The 15,059-nt window shown below is 50.1% G+C and overlaps 1 protein-coding gene across 4 annotated transcripts in view; it reads right to left on the bottom strand.

The window, feature by feature from the left end:
* Positions 1-15,059, bottom strand: part of LOC106578470 (rho guanine nucleotide exchange factor 4) — a 161,042-nt gene that overhangs the window by 81,249 nt on the left and 64,734 nt on the right. For 3 of the 4 annotated variants that reach the window (XM_082965623.1, XM_082965624.1, XM_014157292.3), the window contains 4 exons: positions 10,943-11,715; positions 4,654-10,903; positions 2,919-3,197; positions 703-832 (listed from right to left, as the gene is read on the bottom strand). In XM_082965623.1, coding sequence (XP_082821749.1) covers positions 703-832; positions 2,919-3,197; positions 4,654-10,903; positions 10,943-11,715 — 7,432 coding nt within the window. The remainder of the gene's footprint in view (positions 1-702; positions 833-2,918; positions 3,198-4,653; positions 10,904-10,942; positions 11,716-15,059) is intronic. The other variant, XM_082965625.1, reaches the window with a different exon arrangement.

Raw genomic sequence — 15,059 nt, 5'->3', positions numbered from 1 at the left:
AAATATAGCAAAACAATTAACGTTTTGTCCTGAATACAAAGTGTTACGTTTGGGGCAAATCTAATATAACACATTACTGAGTATCACTCTCCATATTTTCATACATAGTGGCTGTTATGGGTATGCTTGTAATCGTTAACCTAAAACACAAGGCCAAATCTTCACTGGAGTTACTTACTAAGAAGACAGTGAATGGTCCTGAGTGGCCGAACTACAGTTTCTTTGACTGTTTGAAAATCTATGGCATGACATGAAAAAGGTTGTCTAACAATAATCAACAACCAACCAAAAAAAAAAGAAAAAAATAATGGCCAAATATTGCCAATGCTGCCAAAGATGATTCTAACATCTATTGACTCTGGGCTGTGAATACTTATGTAAATGAAATACTGTATTACTGTATTTCATATTCAATAAATGTGCTAAAAAAACTGCATCATCATAATGGGGTATTGTGTGTAGATGGGTGAGATAATTGTTTTTATCCATTTTGAATTCAGGCTGTAAAACAACAAAATGTGGAATAAGTCAAGAGGTATGAATACTTTCTGACAGCACTGTAAGTGGTCATCATGAGGAAAGAGAGCCATTTTAAAGTATTGGAACCAACCCAGGCACAGAGAGTGAGAGAGCCAGCAGTGTGCAGTAGTATTCAGTACTCCCAGGGGTAGGAGGATGTAAAGGGAGGTAGGAGCTACTCACAGGGGTAGGAGATGCGTCGTCTCCAACCCAGACAGTCAAGTCCGATGGGGGTGCTCTGGGAGAAGCAGTGGGCCTTCAGGGGAATCCCGGAGAACGCCTCCATGGTCGACAGGGACACTCGAGCCCGTGCCTGTGGGGAGGAGGAAAAATCCAGGCTTGGGATCCAAAAAGTCCTAGGCCTACCTCTTAGCAGTCTATAGGTGTACAGTAGTTAGTATACTGCTATCTTGCTATGTTAAGACCCTGCCTAGGCCTACCTCTTAGCAGTCTATAGGTGTACAGTAGTTAGTATACTGCTAACTTGCTATGTTAAGACCCTTCCTTTCTTTGTTTTGAAAAGTAACAGTCAAAAGTTTGGACACACCAAGGGTTTTTCTTTAGTTTTACAATTTTCTACATTATAGAATAATAGTGAAGACATCAAAACTATGAAATAGGAATATGGAATCATGTAGTAACCAAAAAAGTGTTAAACATGACAGCTTTGCACACTCTTGGCATTCTTTCAACCAGCTTCATGAGATCATTTAAATGTATTCCAGGTGACTAACAGGTGTGCCTTGTTAAATGTATTTTCTTCTGTGTGTTTGAGCCAATCAGTTGTGATGCGACAAGGTAGGGGTGGTATACAGAAGATAGCCCTATTTGGTAAAAGACCAAAAGACCATATTATGGCAAGAACAGCTCAAGTAAGCAAAGAGAAGTGACAGTCCATCGTTACTTTAAGACATGAAGGTCAGTCAATATGGAACCTTTCAAGAATTCTGAACGTTTCTTCAAGTGCAGTCGCAAAAATCATCAAGTGCCATGATGAAACTGGCTCTCATGAGGACCACCACAGGAAAGGAAGACCCAGAGTTACCTCTGCTGCAGAGGATAAGTTCATTAGAGTTAGCAGCCTCAGAAATTGCAGCCCAAATAAATGCTTCACAGAGTTCAAGGAACAGACACATCTCAACATCAACTGTTCAGAGGAGACTGCGTGGAATCAGGCCTTCATGGTCAAATTGCTGCAAAGAAACCACTACTAAAGGACACCAATAAGAAGAAGAGACTTGCTTCGGTCAAGAAACACGAGCAATGGACATTAGACCGGTGGAAATCTGTCCTTTGGTCTGATGAGTCCAAATTTGAGATTTTTGGATCCAACCGTCGTGTCTTTGTGAGACGCAGAGTAGGTGAACGGATGATCTCTGCATGTGTGGTTCCCACAGTGAAGCATGGAGGAGGAGGTGTGATGGTGTGAGGGTGCTTTGCTGGTGAATCTGTCATGAAGTTATTTAGAATTCAAGGCACACTTAACCAGCATGGCTACTGGAGTATTCTGCAGCGATACGCCATCCCATCTGGTTTGCGCTTAGTGGGACTATCATTTGTTTTTCAACAGGACAATGACCCAACACACCTCCAGGCTGTGTAAGGGCTATTTGTCCAAGAAGGAGAGTGATGGAGTGCTGCATCAGATGACCTGGCCTCCACAATCACCCAACCTCCCAATTGAGATGGTTTGGGATAAGTTGGACCGTAGAGTGAAGGAAAAGCAGCCAACAAGTGCTCAGCATATGTGGGAACTCCTTCAAGACTGTTGGAAAAGCATTCCTCATGAAGCTGGTTGAGAGAATGCCAAGAGTGTGCAAAGCTGTCATCACGGCAAAGGGTGGCTACCTTGAAGAATCTGAAATATAAAATATATTTTTATTTGTTTAACACTTTTCGGGTTACTCCATGATTCCATATGTGTTATTTCGTAGTTTTGATGTCTTCACTTTATTCTACAATGTAGAAAATAGTAAAAATAAAGAAAAATGAGTAGGTGTGTTAACATTTTTGACTGGTACTGTGTGTGTATTATATGTAATAATACTATAGCAATAGTAATAATATGTTTGTCCAGAACAGATTTACCTGAAGGTTCATACAGGTTTAGGCTAAGAGTAGGCGCTGAGAGAGACTGGCACAGAAACATGAGCGAGTGAGAAAGACATCCAAAAAAGACGGAAGAGAAAAAAATTTAACAAAGGAGAGATGCCAAGACTCCAGGGAGAAAACAGCTGGCGAAGGATAGAGGAGATGGAGGAGAAAACACTTCCTTGAGACAGTACGTAGATGAAGAGGAGCAAGGAGGAGGAGGAGAAGAGGAGGAGGAGGAGAGAGACAGGTTCCCTCTCTGCTAGGCTGTAAGTTGTTTTGCAGCGGTAAGCATGGTGGAGTCTTACTTTCTCCAAATCTTCAGGACAGTGGGTGTTGAGTTGTCCCAGGCTGCCCCTCACGACTCGGGCCAGCTTCCGCTTCCGTCTCTTCTCCTCTTCGATCCACAGGTCGTCTGAGGAGCAGCGGTGGCGTCTTGGACCCCTGTCCCTCTCTCTGTTGGGCCTGTGGCCTGGTGATGGTCTGAGGGCTGAGGCAGTAGTGACCAGTCCAGACCCAGGAGACTTAAGCTCTGCTAGCCTCTTCTCTCCTCCTGCCTGGCTGGTGGGTCTACAGCCACCCTGAGTCTTTAGGTGCATAGTCAACTGGTTAATGGGACTGGCAATGCCACTTTCACTCCAGACTATAGTACCGGGCCTCTATGGAACTAATATGCCGTCTCTCTGTGTACATGACAGCATATCATTCTTACTGGTACATGATTGTAAACAGTTGTTATGGATGGTTGATAAGTATGATGTAACAGATGTATGAAATTGTCTTATTGGTGTACTTGATGTAACTGATGCACCTTGACAGGTAATTCCACGGATTAAAATAGCTCCTTCTATTTCCTGTGTGCATAAATACTGAGCTAAGTCACATGACCTGTAATCATGCTGTGGTTTAGCTTCTTTGTCCCTGTTTGGCTGCCTGCTAGGTGCTTCCTGCTAGGTGCTTCCTGCTAGGTGCTTCCTGCTAGGTGCTTCCTGCTAGGTGCTTCCTGCTAGGTGCTTCCTGCTAGGTGCTTCCTGCTAGGTGCTTCCTGCTAGGTGCTTCCTGCTAGGTGCTTCCTGCTAGGTGCTTCCTGCTAGGTGCTTCCTGCAGGCTCCACTAGGGGGGGGGCTAAAACACACAGTCCGCCTCCCAGCTGCCTGCTGCGTAAGGCTGGGCTGGCTGGGCTGTTTCAGAGCTGTCAGGCGGGATGGGACGGGAGCAGACTACTAACTCACAAAATGGAAATGCACCACGCCACGCCAGTGACAGCAGAGCACAGTGGAGGAAAGAAAGAGCTGACTCTGCGTTTCACTCCTCCTCATCTCTCTTTCAGGAGAGGAGAGAGCAGAGGGAGGGAGGGAGATAAAGAGGGGCTTGTTCTGCATTTCATCTGAACGAACACGCATGCACAAACACACACACACAAACACATATACACACACACATACACACACAAATGCATAAACACACACTAACGCATAAACACACAGAATCTCTCACAGGCACGCACGCAGACACACACACACACACACACACACACACACACACACACACACACACACACACACACACACACACACACACACACACACACAGCGAGATGGATGAAGTGCCCTAGGCCCAGGCTTTTATTTACATTCAGTCCGAGGCTGGGCTGAGGCAGGGCCAGTGAAAGACAGAGTCAACACTTTATCCCATGGTGCACCCTGCCTGGCCTCCCCTCTACATCTTGATAGATTGGTAAACAAGGCTGCTTTATCATGATGTTAAACAGACAAACAGTCAGGCCATTATATCACAATGGGGACAAAATGTTGGAACAGCAGACCCCAGTGAAGCCTGTTCTCTCACACAACCTACTCATGTCAATCAAAGATGGATTGGCCCTGGGTGAGGGTCATCACACACAGTATGGATGGCTAGCTGAGAATACATTATTTTTGTTCAATAGATTACATTTTTGGGGCTGTTTAACACATGCAATTCTTCAGACGAATGATAACAATGAGGCATTATTAGCTTTGTTATCATATAGCTGTGTCTTACCTCAAACTGGTTGATGGACATAGGTGTGAGCAAGCTGATCTGTGATTGGCTGTCCACTCCACTGTCCTCCAATGGACTGAGGGAGGAGGAGCCTAGCGGCCCCGCTCTGGGCTTCAGGGTCTTGGGCTTCTCTGGTGGGTCAGACAAGCCCTCTACACTGGCTGACTGGGCCATGAGGACCAGGGACAGGGCTGAGGCCCGGGCTGAGGCAGAGTGGGGGTAGCGGAAGGGCCTGTGCTGGGCAGCCGGTCTGGGGCTGTGGGGCTTGGGGCTCATGGGTCTCACTGGGGTGTCTGGTGTTGCTGCCATGCTAGACGCTGTGCTCTCAAAGGCTCCTCCTGGGGACCTGGAGCTGGACCAAGACAGCTGATTGGCTAGGGTGGCCAGGGAGGCGGGGCTCATGGGCGACAGGGGGCTGGAATCGTTTGTGGGTGGGGCTTCAGAGTCGTCCGAGGACGCCGGTCCGGAGTCAGAGAAGTTTATTGACAAGCCGTTGGGCAGGACTTTCCCTTTCCTCCTCTGGCCCTCTGACTTGCAGCCCAGCGGGGTGTTCTCCCCGGCCCCGCTGTGACTGTCCTGGAAGCCCCTCTTAGTGAGGGGATCGGTGAGACACAGGGCCCTGGGAGAGGAGGGGGACCCAGGGACACTGAGCACTGAGGCAGAGCGGGACGTATAGTCACTATGGATCTGTCTGGGCGTCCTCACACCCCCATCCTCACCGTCCCCTCCCTTGTCCCCGTCCCCGACCGGGACAGACAGGGTCCTCCTCAGCAGCTCTGCCTCCTTGGCCCTCTCTCTCTTTAGCCTCCTCCAGGACTGTTTGGCTCGCCCCACCTCCCCTTCGCTCCCAGTCTCAATGTTCACCTGCTCCTCCTCGTTCTCCTTGTCCATGGAGCGAGACTCAAACAGGCTGGACAGGGACTTGTGGGCCTGGGCGAAGCGCATGCGAAGATTGAGGCTGTCAGAGCTCTTGCTCCTCTTGTAGCCGTGCTGGCCCTCGGGGGCACCGGTCTGGTTGTGTCTGAGACTTCCGGGCTGGGAGGTCAGGGGGGTGTCCCCAGGCCCGTCCCTGAAGAGCAGGCGGACATGGCGGGTGCGCGGTGTGGAGGGGAAGAAGCCGTAATCCTCCTGCTCTGTCTCGTAGCGACCACCCAGACTGGAGGAGAAGGACTGCTGAACCGTCTGGTTCAGGATGTCCCCCTTCAAGAAAACATTGTCATCATCTGAGGTGTCTCCCACTTGTCCCACCTGTCCTCCCCCCATATCCCTGCTCAGGCCCAGGTCTGGTGAGTCCCGGGGCAAGTCCTCCCCCTTGGCATTCTTCAGACTCTTCCCCTTCCTGAAAGAAGGCATCTTGGCAAAGACAGAGAACTTGGAGCTCTTGGACCTCCCTTCCTGGCTGCCTTTAGACTTGCTCTTCATGGGTTTGTGGAGGTTGGTGTTCCCCCCTGAGACAGGCAGGATGGACTCTTCCATCTCCTCACTGTTCGTGCTGGTGGTGTCAAAGTCGTAGGACACAGAGGTGGGGGTTGGACTGGAGCGTCTCTCGCTGCTTGCATGGTCCCTGTCGTGTGGTAAGGTCATAACCCTGAGGTCATCGGGGTCAAAGGTCAACGAGTCCAGTTGGTGCTCTGATGACACGATACTGGATGAGTCCTCGGGGAGACACAATGACGGGCTATTAAGGCCGGAGGTGGAGTTGGACAGGATTATGTCACCAGACAGGACAACACTGTCCCTGTCTTTCTCAGTGGGCCTCATCCTAACACTCTGTCGTCGCTCCTCCTCCTCCACTTCTTTTTCTTCCTCCTCCTCCTTCTCCTCCTCCTCCTCTACTCCAGTCACATCCTCCACAATCCCAGAGTTGTCCAGGGAGCGGTCGGAGTCTGCCTCTAGGATGGGCTCGAGGCTACTGAGGGAGAGCAGGTTGAGACTGACGTCGGAGTAGGGGTACCTCACAATTCTCACCCCACGATCTTGCTGCAGGAGGGCAGGGTGAGAGCTGGTCTGGAGGTAGGAGCTGTACGAGCTGGACTTCTCAGCAAACAAACTGTCCTCTAATCCTAAAGCCCCAGGTGATTTGCTACAGTCCTGTCTGTCTCCCTCTGAGGGAGGGTTAGGGGATTGGTGGGGGCTGGACTGCTGCACCTCCTCTTTCTCCGTGCTGTCCAATAGCAGGCCTCTGGTCTCCAGGTAGGAAGCTAAGGATTCAGAGAGGTCTGAAGGGCTGTTAGCAGCACAATTAGAATTAACTACCCCCTCTACAACCTCCCCACAGCCTGTAGTGTCTGTATGGTTAGAGATATCTCTCCTACAGCCTGTAGTGTCTGTATGGTTAGAGATATCTCTCCTACAGCCTGTAGTGTCTGTATGGTTAGAGATATCTCTCCTACAGCCTGTAGTGTCTGTATGGTTAGAGATATCTCTCCTACAGCCTGTAGTGTCTGTATGGTTAGAGATATCTCTCCTACAGCCTATAGTGTCTGTATGGTTAGAGATATCTCTCCTACAGCCTGTAGTGTCTGTATGGTTAGAGATATCTCTCCTACAGCCTGTAGTGTCTGTATGGTTAGAGATATCTCTCCTACAGCCTGTAGTGTCTGTATGGTTAGAGATATCTCTCCTACAGCCTGTAGTGTCTGTATGGTTAGAGATATCTCTCCTACAGCCTGTAGTTTCAGTATGGTTAGAGATATCTCTCCTACAGCCTGTAGTTTCAGTATGGTTCTGATAAAGGACGTCTCCGTGGCCCTCTCCCTGAAGCCTCTCTAGCTCCTCCACCTCAGCCAAGCTGAAGTGACACTCGTCCCCCAACCCGGACACGGCTGAGTCCTCACTGCTCCAGTAGTGCTTGTAGGCCAGGTAGGACAGGAACTCCTCAGAGTCCTCAGGGGGGTATTCTAGGGGGCTGTCTGGTGTCTCTGTGGTCTCCCCCAGGAGGTCAGAGGTAAACGTGGAGGGCTCGGTCAGGGAAGGGGACTCATCATGGGTTTTATCCCCACCCTCCTCTGAGCTGCTCTGGGGGGCTACCTCTACCTTGGAGGACCACTGCTCTGGCCCCTTACCCCTTGTACAGGGAGACCCCGACACAGACCCTTCGCTGGCCTTGGTGTTGTTGTTGGAGTCAGAGAGGCAGGACAGAGACAGGATGGAGGGTGGCACGGTGCAGGGAGAGGGTTCAGGCCCAGAGATGCTGTGATGGATCTCTAGCTCCTTCAGCTGGCTCTGGACCTCGTTGTTACCCACAGTAGAGTCTGTTCCCACGGTAATCTTTATCCTCCTCAGCGGCGTGGCTTCCTGATCTAAGGCAGAGGGTTCTGTGCTGTCTCCCTGACGAGATTCATTCTCTGTAGGTTGGGTTGACCCCTGACCTATGTCTCTAGACACACCCTGTGAGCTGAGGTCAACAAGCAGATCACTGGTGATCTCTATGAAGACTCCTGTAGGGCTGAAGGGGATTATAGCATCCTCTGTCTCCTCGGTGCTTGGCAGCCCAATATGGTCAGAGTCAGAGAGTTCTGCTGTAACAGTGTCTGTATGGTCAGAGAGTTCTGCTGTAACAGTGTCTGTATGGTCAGAGAGTTCTGCTGTAACCGTGTCTGTATGGTCAGAGAGTTCTGCTGTAACCGTGTCTGTATGGTCAGAGAGTTCTGCTGTAACAGTGTCTGTATGGTCAGAGAGTTCTGCTGTAACAGTGTCTGTATGGTCAGAGAGTTCTGCTGTAACAGTGTTTGACTGTGCTGAATAAGGACAGGACGTGCTTTCTACTGCCTTCTCCTGCTGACTGTAAACATGACTATCTTCCTCCTCCTCTTTCTCCTCCTCCTCCTCTCCCTCCTCCTCCTCCTCCTCTCCCTCCTCCTCTCCCTCCTCCTCTCTCTCCACAGACAGGGAATGGGTTGATCCTGTCCTGTACTCTCTGTCTGAGGTCTTCAGCTGGGAATGTTCTGAGTCTTCTGACCCTAAGCTGTCAGAGCAAAGCGGCCTGTCTATGTGGGGGAGGGAGTAGGGGTGGGGGGGTAGGCATTCCTCAATGTCCCCCTCAGTGTCAGACTGGGGATGAGCAAAACCAGGCTTGAAATCTACAGAGGTGGAGCCTTCCCTCAGCCAGGCCTCAGCCCACTTATACTCCCCAGGCGAGTGCTCACTGTCCCTGGGTGTCTCTGTGCTAGAGCCCCACTGGTCCTGGAGCTCAGGGATTAGGCCCTGGGTTTGAACGGCATCCTTTTCCTGGGGTCGTGAACTGGAGCGCTGTGTTTGTTGTTGTTGTCGTTGTTGTGTCTCGGTAATTCCTCCACTCTCTAGCCCAGTAGGTAGGACAGGTGAGGCTAACTGGAATTCTGACTGGTTGATCCCCTTCCTGTCTAGTGACGGGGAGAGATACGGGTCGGGAACAGGTATAGGCACACGGGCATCTAGCAAGCAAGGAAGTCCCGCCTCTTCAGGAAGTCCCACGTCTACAGTAAGTCCCGCCTCTAAAGGAAGTCCAGCCTCCACGGACGATATGATTGTACAGATCCCGTTCACCGTATCTGACGGTTCAGTCGGCTCTGCTGAGTTCCTGGTGGTGACACACACCTCGTGCTCTTCCTGGCAGCGAACACCCGATACGCATGCCTCAATGTGGAGCTTTATAGCACTGAGGCAGGCCTGAGGCTGGGTCTTTGTGACAGGTCCGTTGAGAATACCCTCACATGGACTGGCTGAATGGACGGTCCTACTCCTCTCTGTCTCTGTGTTGGGTGCGCTACTCCTCTCTGTGTTGGGTGCGCTACTCCTCTCTGTCTCTGTGTTGGGTGTGCTACTCCTCTCTGTCTCTGTGTTGGGTGTCCTACTCCTCTCTGTCTCTGTGTTGGGTGTGCTACTCCTCTCTGTCTCTGTGTTGGGTGTCCTACTCCTCTCTGTCTCTGTGTTGGGTGTCCTACTCCTCTCTGTCTCTGTGTTGGGTGTCCTACTCCTCTCTGTCTCTGTGTTGGGTGTACTACTCCTCTCTGTCTCTGTGTTGGGTGTCCTACTCCTCTCTGTCTCTGTGTTGGGTGTACTACTCCTCTCTGTGTTGGGTGCGCTACTCCTCTCTGTCTCTGTGTTGGGTGTACTACTCCTCTCTGTCTCTGTGTTGGGTGTACTACTCCTCTCTGTGTTGGGTGTGCTACTCCTCTCTGTCTCTGTGTTGGGTGTGCTACTCCTCTCTGTCTCTGTGTTGGGTGTGCTACTCCTCTCTGTCTCTGTGTTGGGTGTGCTACTCCTCTCTGTCTCTGTGTTGGGTGTACTACTCCTCTCTGTCTCTGTGTTGGGTGCGCTACTCCTCTCTGTGTTGGGTGCGCTACTCCTCTCTGTCTCTGTGTTGGGTGTGCTACTCCTCTCTGTCTCTGTGTTGGGTGTACTACTCCTCTCTGTCTCTGTGTTGGGTGCGCTACTCCTCTCTGTCCGTGTGGGTGTGCTACTCCTCTCTGTCTCTGTGTTGGGTGTGCTACTCCTCTCTGTCTCTGTGTTGGGTGCGCTACTCCTCTCTGTGTTGGGTGTGCTACTCCTCTCTGTCTCTGTGTTGGGTGTGCTACTCCTCTCTGTCTCTGTGTTGGGTGTGCTACTCCTCTCTGTCTCTGTGTTGGGTGTACTACTCCTCTCTGTCTCTGTGTTGGGTGTGCTACTCCTCTCTGTCTCTGTGTTGGGTGTCCTACTCCTCTCTGTCTCTGTGTTGGGTGTACTACTCCTCTCTGTCTCTGTGTTGGGTGTGCTACTCCTCTCTGTCTCTGTGTTGGGTGTACTACTCCTCTCTGTGTTGGGTGTGCTACTCCTCTCTGTCTCTGTGGGCTGTGTGTCCGTACAGATTGTCTCTGTTATGTGTGTTTCTGTACCGTGCGTGTCTGTTGTGGGATGCTCCGGGATAAGTTCACTTTGTGTGTCAGAGAAGTGTATGTCTGAGCTGTGATTGTTGTGCGCGAGCCTACAGTGTGTCTCTGCTTTGAGTGTGTTGGGTGTATCTCTGCAAAGTGTCACGTGTGTGCCAGATATGTCCGAACACTGTGTGTCTGTTGTGTTGTGTGTGTCTATGCAGTGTGTCTCTGAACTGTGTTGATTGGTTGTCTCCTCACCATAGGCTCTAGATGTATTCTGGCTGGCAAGGCCTACCTGCTCTAGGTGACTGTTGTGTATTTGTGAATTCTCTTTCTCTACACTGTGTAGAGTGGACAGCAGATCTATACTCTGTATATCTATGCTATGTTGTTTACATATCCCTGTGCATTTAGTGCTTGTGCTCTGTTTCTCGGTGCTAGCTGTGTTTTCGAACCCTGTGCTCTGTTTCTCAGTGCTGCTCGGCGTTCGTGTCTCTCTACTAGTTTCCTCTGTGCTGTTTCCCTGTGCAAATGTTTCTGTGCTATGTGCGATGTCGGTTTTGTGTCTGTCTGAGCTAGTCGGTTTGTGTGACTCTGTGTGAAGCGCTAACGTTAGTGCATTCTGATTACCTGTGATTTCAGTGATACAAACCTCTGTGCTGACTTTCCCTTGGTTGTGCTGGGTTGATACTCCTGTCTTATGTATCTCTGTGCTGAGCTGATTGTGCAACTCTGTGCTGTGCTGTGTTTCTGTCCTGTGATTGTGTTGCTTCTTCTCTGTGTTGCAAGGCTGACTCTGTGCTGTCTCTATGCTGGTCTGGTTGTGTTTCTCTTTGCTGGGTCCGTGTATGTCAGTCTCTGCGTTCTCTGTGCTGTTGCTGTGCTGGCTCCTCTCGGCTGTGCGTCTGGCTCTACAGTCCCCAGCGTTGTGGTACCTGCTGTTCTTCCATCCCGTGCGGACGTCCTCCACCCCCAGTATGGCAGACAGAGAGTCCTCGCTGCTGTCCGGGCTCAGGTCTGACAGAGTGTCACACAGAGTGTCACTGTGCCACGACCGCGAGTCAAAGTACTCCTCCGACGACGTAATGTCAACCCCACCGTCCCTGGTTCTTCCCCTGTCCTCGCTCCAGTCCTGGGAGTCACTGGCACCCAAATCCCCGTCCTCCACCTCTAATCCTAATCCCTCTGGGTTCCTGAGTCCCTCCGAGTCTTCAAGAGCTTCCTGGGTCTGTCCAGAGAGAAAACAAGAGAGAAAAGACCAGTGAATGAGATATAAATCAACGAAAGAATGGGTGAGAAGGGGAGATTAACTGAATACTGCTAAGAGTGTGACAGTGTTAAAATGATCGTGTACAGGCTCTGATAACTCTTCCTGCATACCACACAGTGCATTCAGGAAACCAGAGAAAGATGCAGGGTCAGGCACCAGGAAGGAATAGTTGACTAGAAGCCCTGGCATAAAAAGGAGGAACACATGTTATTCTGTAAACAGCTGAGGTCATCTAATTGCTGAACTTCCCTACTTGTAAATATCTACGTCACAGAGGATAAATAATAGATATAACTACAGAACTATTTCCACTGAAAACGCTACACATCCATATTAAAAGTTCTCTCTCTCTCTCTCTCTCTCTCTTTCTTCAGACATACACTCTCTGCTTACCTTCCTGTTTCAAACCACCTCTCATTCAATGTACGTTTACATTCCGCAAACATGCTGTGTAAACACAGTGTACGTTCAAAAATGGCATGTTTGCAATAATGACAATCCATGAATCACTCTCTCTGTATGAAGCTCCAAAAGTCAACAGCACAATAGGCCCTGCCCTATTCCTGTCTCATGGCTCACCTCAGGAGTACCAGGGAAAACACACACACACACACACACACACACACACACACACACACACACACACACACACACACACACACACACACACACACACACACACACAGTAAAGATAAGGCAGAAGTTCCACAGCAGAAGATACGGGATGTCCCTATTCCTCTCCGTAAGGGCCCGGGCTACCACAGACAGCGGTTAAATAAAGGTTAAATAAAAACACAAAATAAATACGCATCCACTCATCAGTGAGTGGCCACCAGGGGGAGAGACCAGGGGTAATCCCAGTCCAGCCATTGTCTGAGGGAGTTACTGCCGTCCCATCCAGTCACACTGTCCAGTCCGGTTGGTGTGATTTCTTTCTCCTTCTCTAATTAATGAGAGTTGACTGTCTAAGAAGGCTTAAGGGCTTACTGCTCCGGCCCAGATTTCTCTTCATGCCACAGAGAGTGAAGAGATAGACGGCGTCTAAGGATATCAGACAGTCCTCAGCCTTTTATACAAACAGTCTGAAAGAGCTGAGTGATCCCAGCAATTAACTCCACTTTCTCTTTGCTCTCATGTCTCTTTCATTAAAGGGATAGTTGATGGGTCCATATATTTGGTAGGAAGTGAGAGTCTACAGTTATGAGCATTAGGCCAACTCTTCCTTTAACCCTAAACATTCCCTCCACAGGGGTATTGTATCATGTTGTGCTGTATGTCAAGTTGACCTTAGTGATACAAAATCCTTGTCGTCTAAGTGAATGAAATGGACAAACATGCAACAAGAGCTGGCGGAATACTCATAACACACGAAGGCCAACAACCATGTAGGCCTGGAGAGGGAGGGAGAGAGAGAGAGAGAGGCCTGGAGAGGGAGGGAGACAGAGAGAGAGAGAGAGGCCTGGAGAGGGAGGGAGAGAGAGAGAGAGGCCTGGAGAGGGAGGGAGGGAGACAGAGAGAGAGAGAGAGAGAGAGAGAGAGAGAGAGAGAGAGAGAGAGAGAGAGAGAGAGAGAGGAGAGAGAGAGAGAGAGAGAGGCCTGGAGAGGGAGGGAGACAGAGAGAGAGAGAGAGAGAGAGAGGCCTCGAGAGCGAGGGAGGGAGAGAGCCTGGAGAGAGAGGCCTGGAGAGGGAGGGGGGAGAGAGCCGGAGGGGGCCTGGAGAGGGAGGGGGAGGGGCCTGGAGAGGGGCCGGAGGGGGGGGGAGAGAGAGCCTGGAGAGAGAGGCCTGGAGAGGGGGGGGAGGGGGCGGAGAGAGAGGCCTGGAGAGGGAGGGGGAGGGGCCTGGGAGAGGGCCGGAGGGGGGGGGAGAGAGAGGCGGAGGGGGCCTCCCAGTTTATTTTTCCGACACCCAGGCGATAGGGCTGAGAGCCCCATAATGAGCTGCTTGGTATCGGAGGAGTAGAGGATTGAGCCCAACAGGCCTGCGTGTCAACAGAACCGTCAATCAATACAGCGTAATCCTCCAGGGCCCAGAAAGTGTGAGAGAGGGAGGTCCCAGATCACACGGGTCAATCTCCTCTGTCACCTCACACCAGCCTGGTACTGACCTTAGAGAGCACCAGGGGCCTTAAGCACCGATCTGAAATCAGATTAACTACACACCAGTCATGCCCTTAACCATTATAATGTTTAAATTACAACTTACCTAAGATCAGTGCATAGCAATGCCAAGAGAGAAAGAGAGATAGAGATGGAAAGAGAGATAGAGATGGAAAGAGAGCGAGAGAACGAGACAGAGAGAGAATCCTAACCTCATCACCTCACTCACAGCTCCCAATGGCCCTGACCCAAGGTCATGACCCAAGTGCTGTTGTGTCCTGAGGGGTTAAAAGGCGGCGTCAGAGAGGTCACCAGACGTCCACAAGTCAGATAGTCCATCTACTAGAGAACGATGAAGAACCAAGGCTACCTAACTGCAGAATGTGAAGAACTAGATTCTAGAATGTGCCAAGACATGTCAATCTAGTTTTTTAATTGTTTTCATTTAACCTTTATTTAACCAGGTAAAACCCACTGAGGTTAAAAACCTATTTTGCGAGGGTGACCTGGCAGAAAGGCAAAACAGGGAAATAGCAGCGTGTCCATAAAACATTACAGAAAAATACTAAATACACACAAGAGACAAAGTGTCACAAGTTAAAAAGCTACAACTGAAGATTAGAAACAGTTATCGCAAACAGTGTTGTCCATCAGAGTCTCAAAAACAGTTCATCACTGATGCAAATCACACAACTTTAATGAAAGTTACATACCGGTAGCTAAAATGTTGCATTCAAGCACAACAGTGAACCTTAGGACAAAAGCACTCATGCCATGAGGTTCTTCTAGGTCCATGATCATCTTTAATTTATTATGAAATGGGAGGGGAAAAAACGTCTGCCTGTCTGTTGTAATGGCTGAGTGGGAGGTCACTGATCTTCCATTGGAACGTACTGTACATAGTTATGTAAACCAGGTGTGGTGCTGGGGCTATGCCAACAATAGGAGAGCTGTTGAGGCATGCAGACAAAGTTGCACTGACACACACAGACCGACAACCACACATATGGGCCCACACAAACACACTGAAACAGACCGACAGGGCTGCATTCAGGTGGGCCTTCCTAACTCTACCAGCTCCACAGTGAAACCAAGCCAAGGCACGAACTGGCACTGGAGCCCTGAAAACAAAGACATCTGTTGTTCTTAGCACTAAATCTGGGGATGGCACCAAGATCCCATCTCGGCACAACACAGTACCGCTT

This window comes from Salmo salar, chromosome 19 (genome assembly GCF_965601325.2).
Source record: "Salmo salar chromosome 19, fSalSal1, whole genome shotgun sequence".
Classification (NCBI taxonomy): domain Eukaryota; kingdom Metazoa; phylum Chordata; class Actinopteri; order Salmoniformes; family Salmonidae; genus Salmo; species Salmo salar.
The sequence above is the reverse complement of the archived record's forward strand: the minus strand, read 5'-3'. Positions and strand labels throughout refer to the sequence as shown.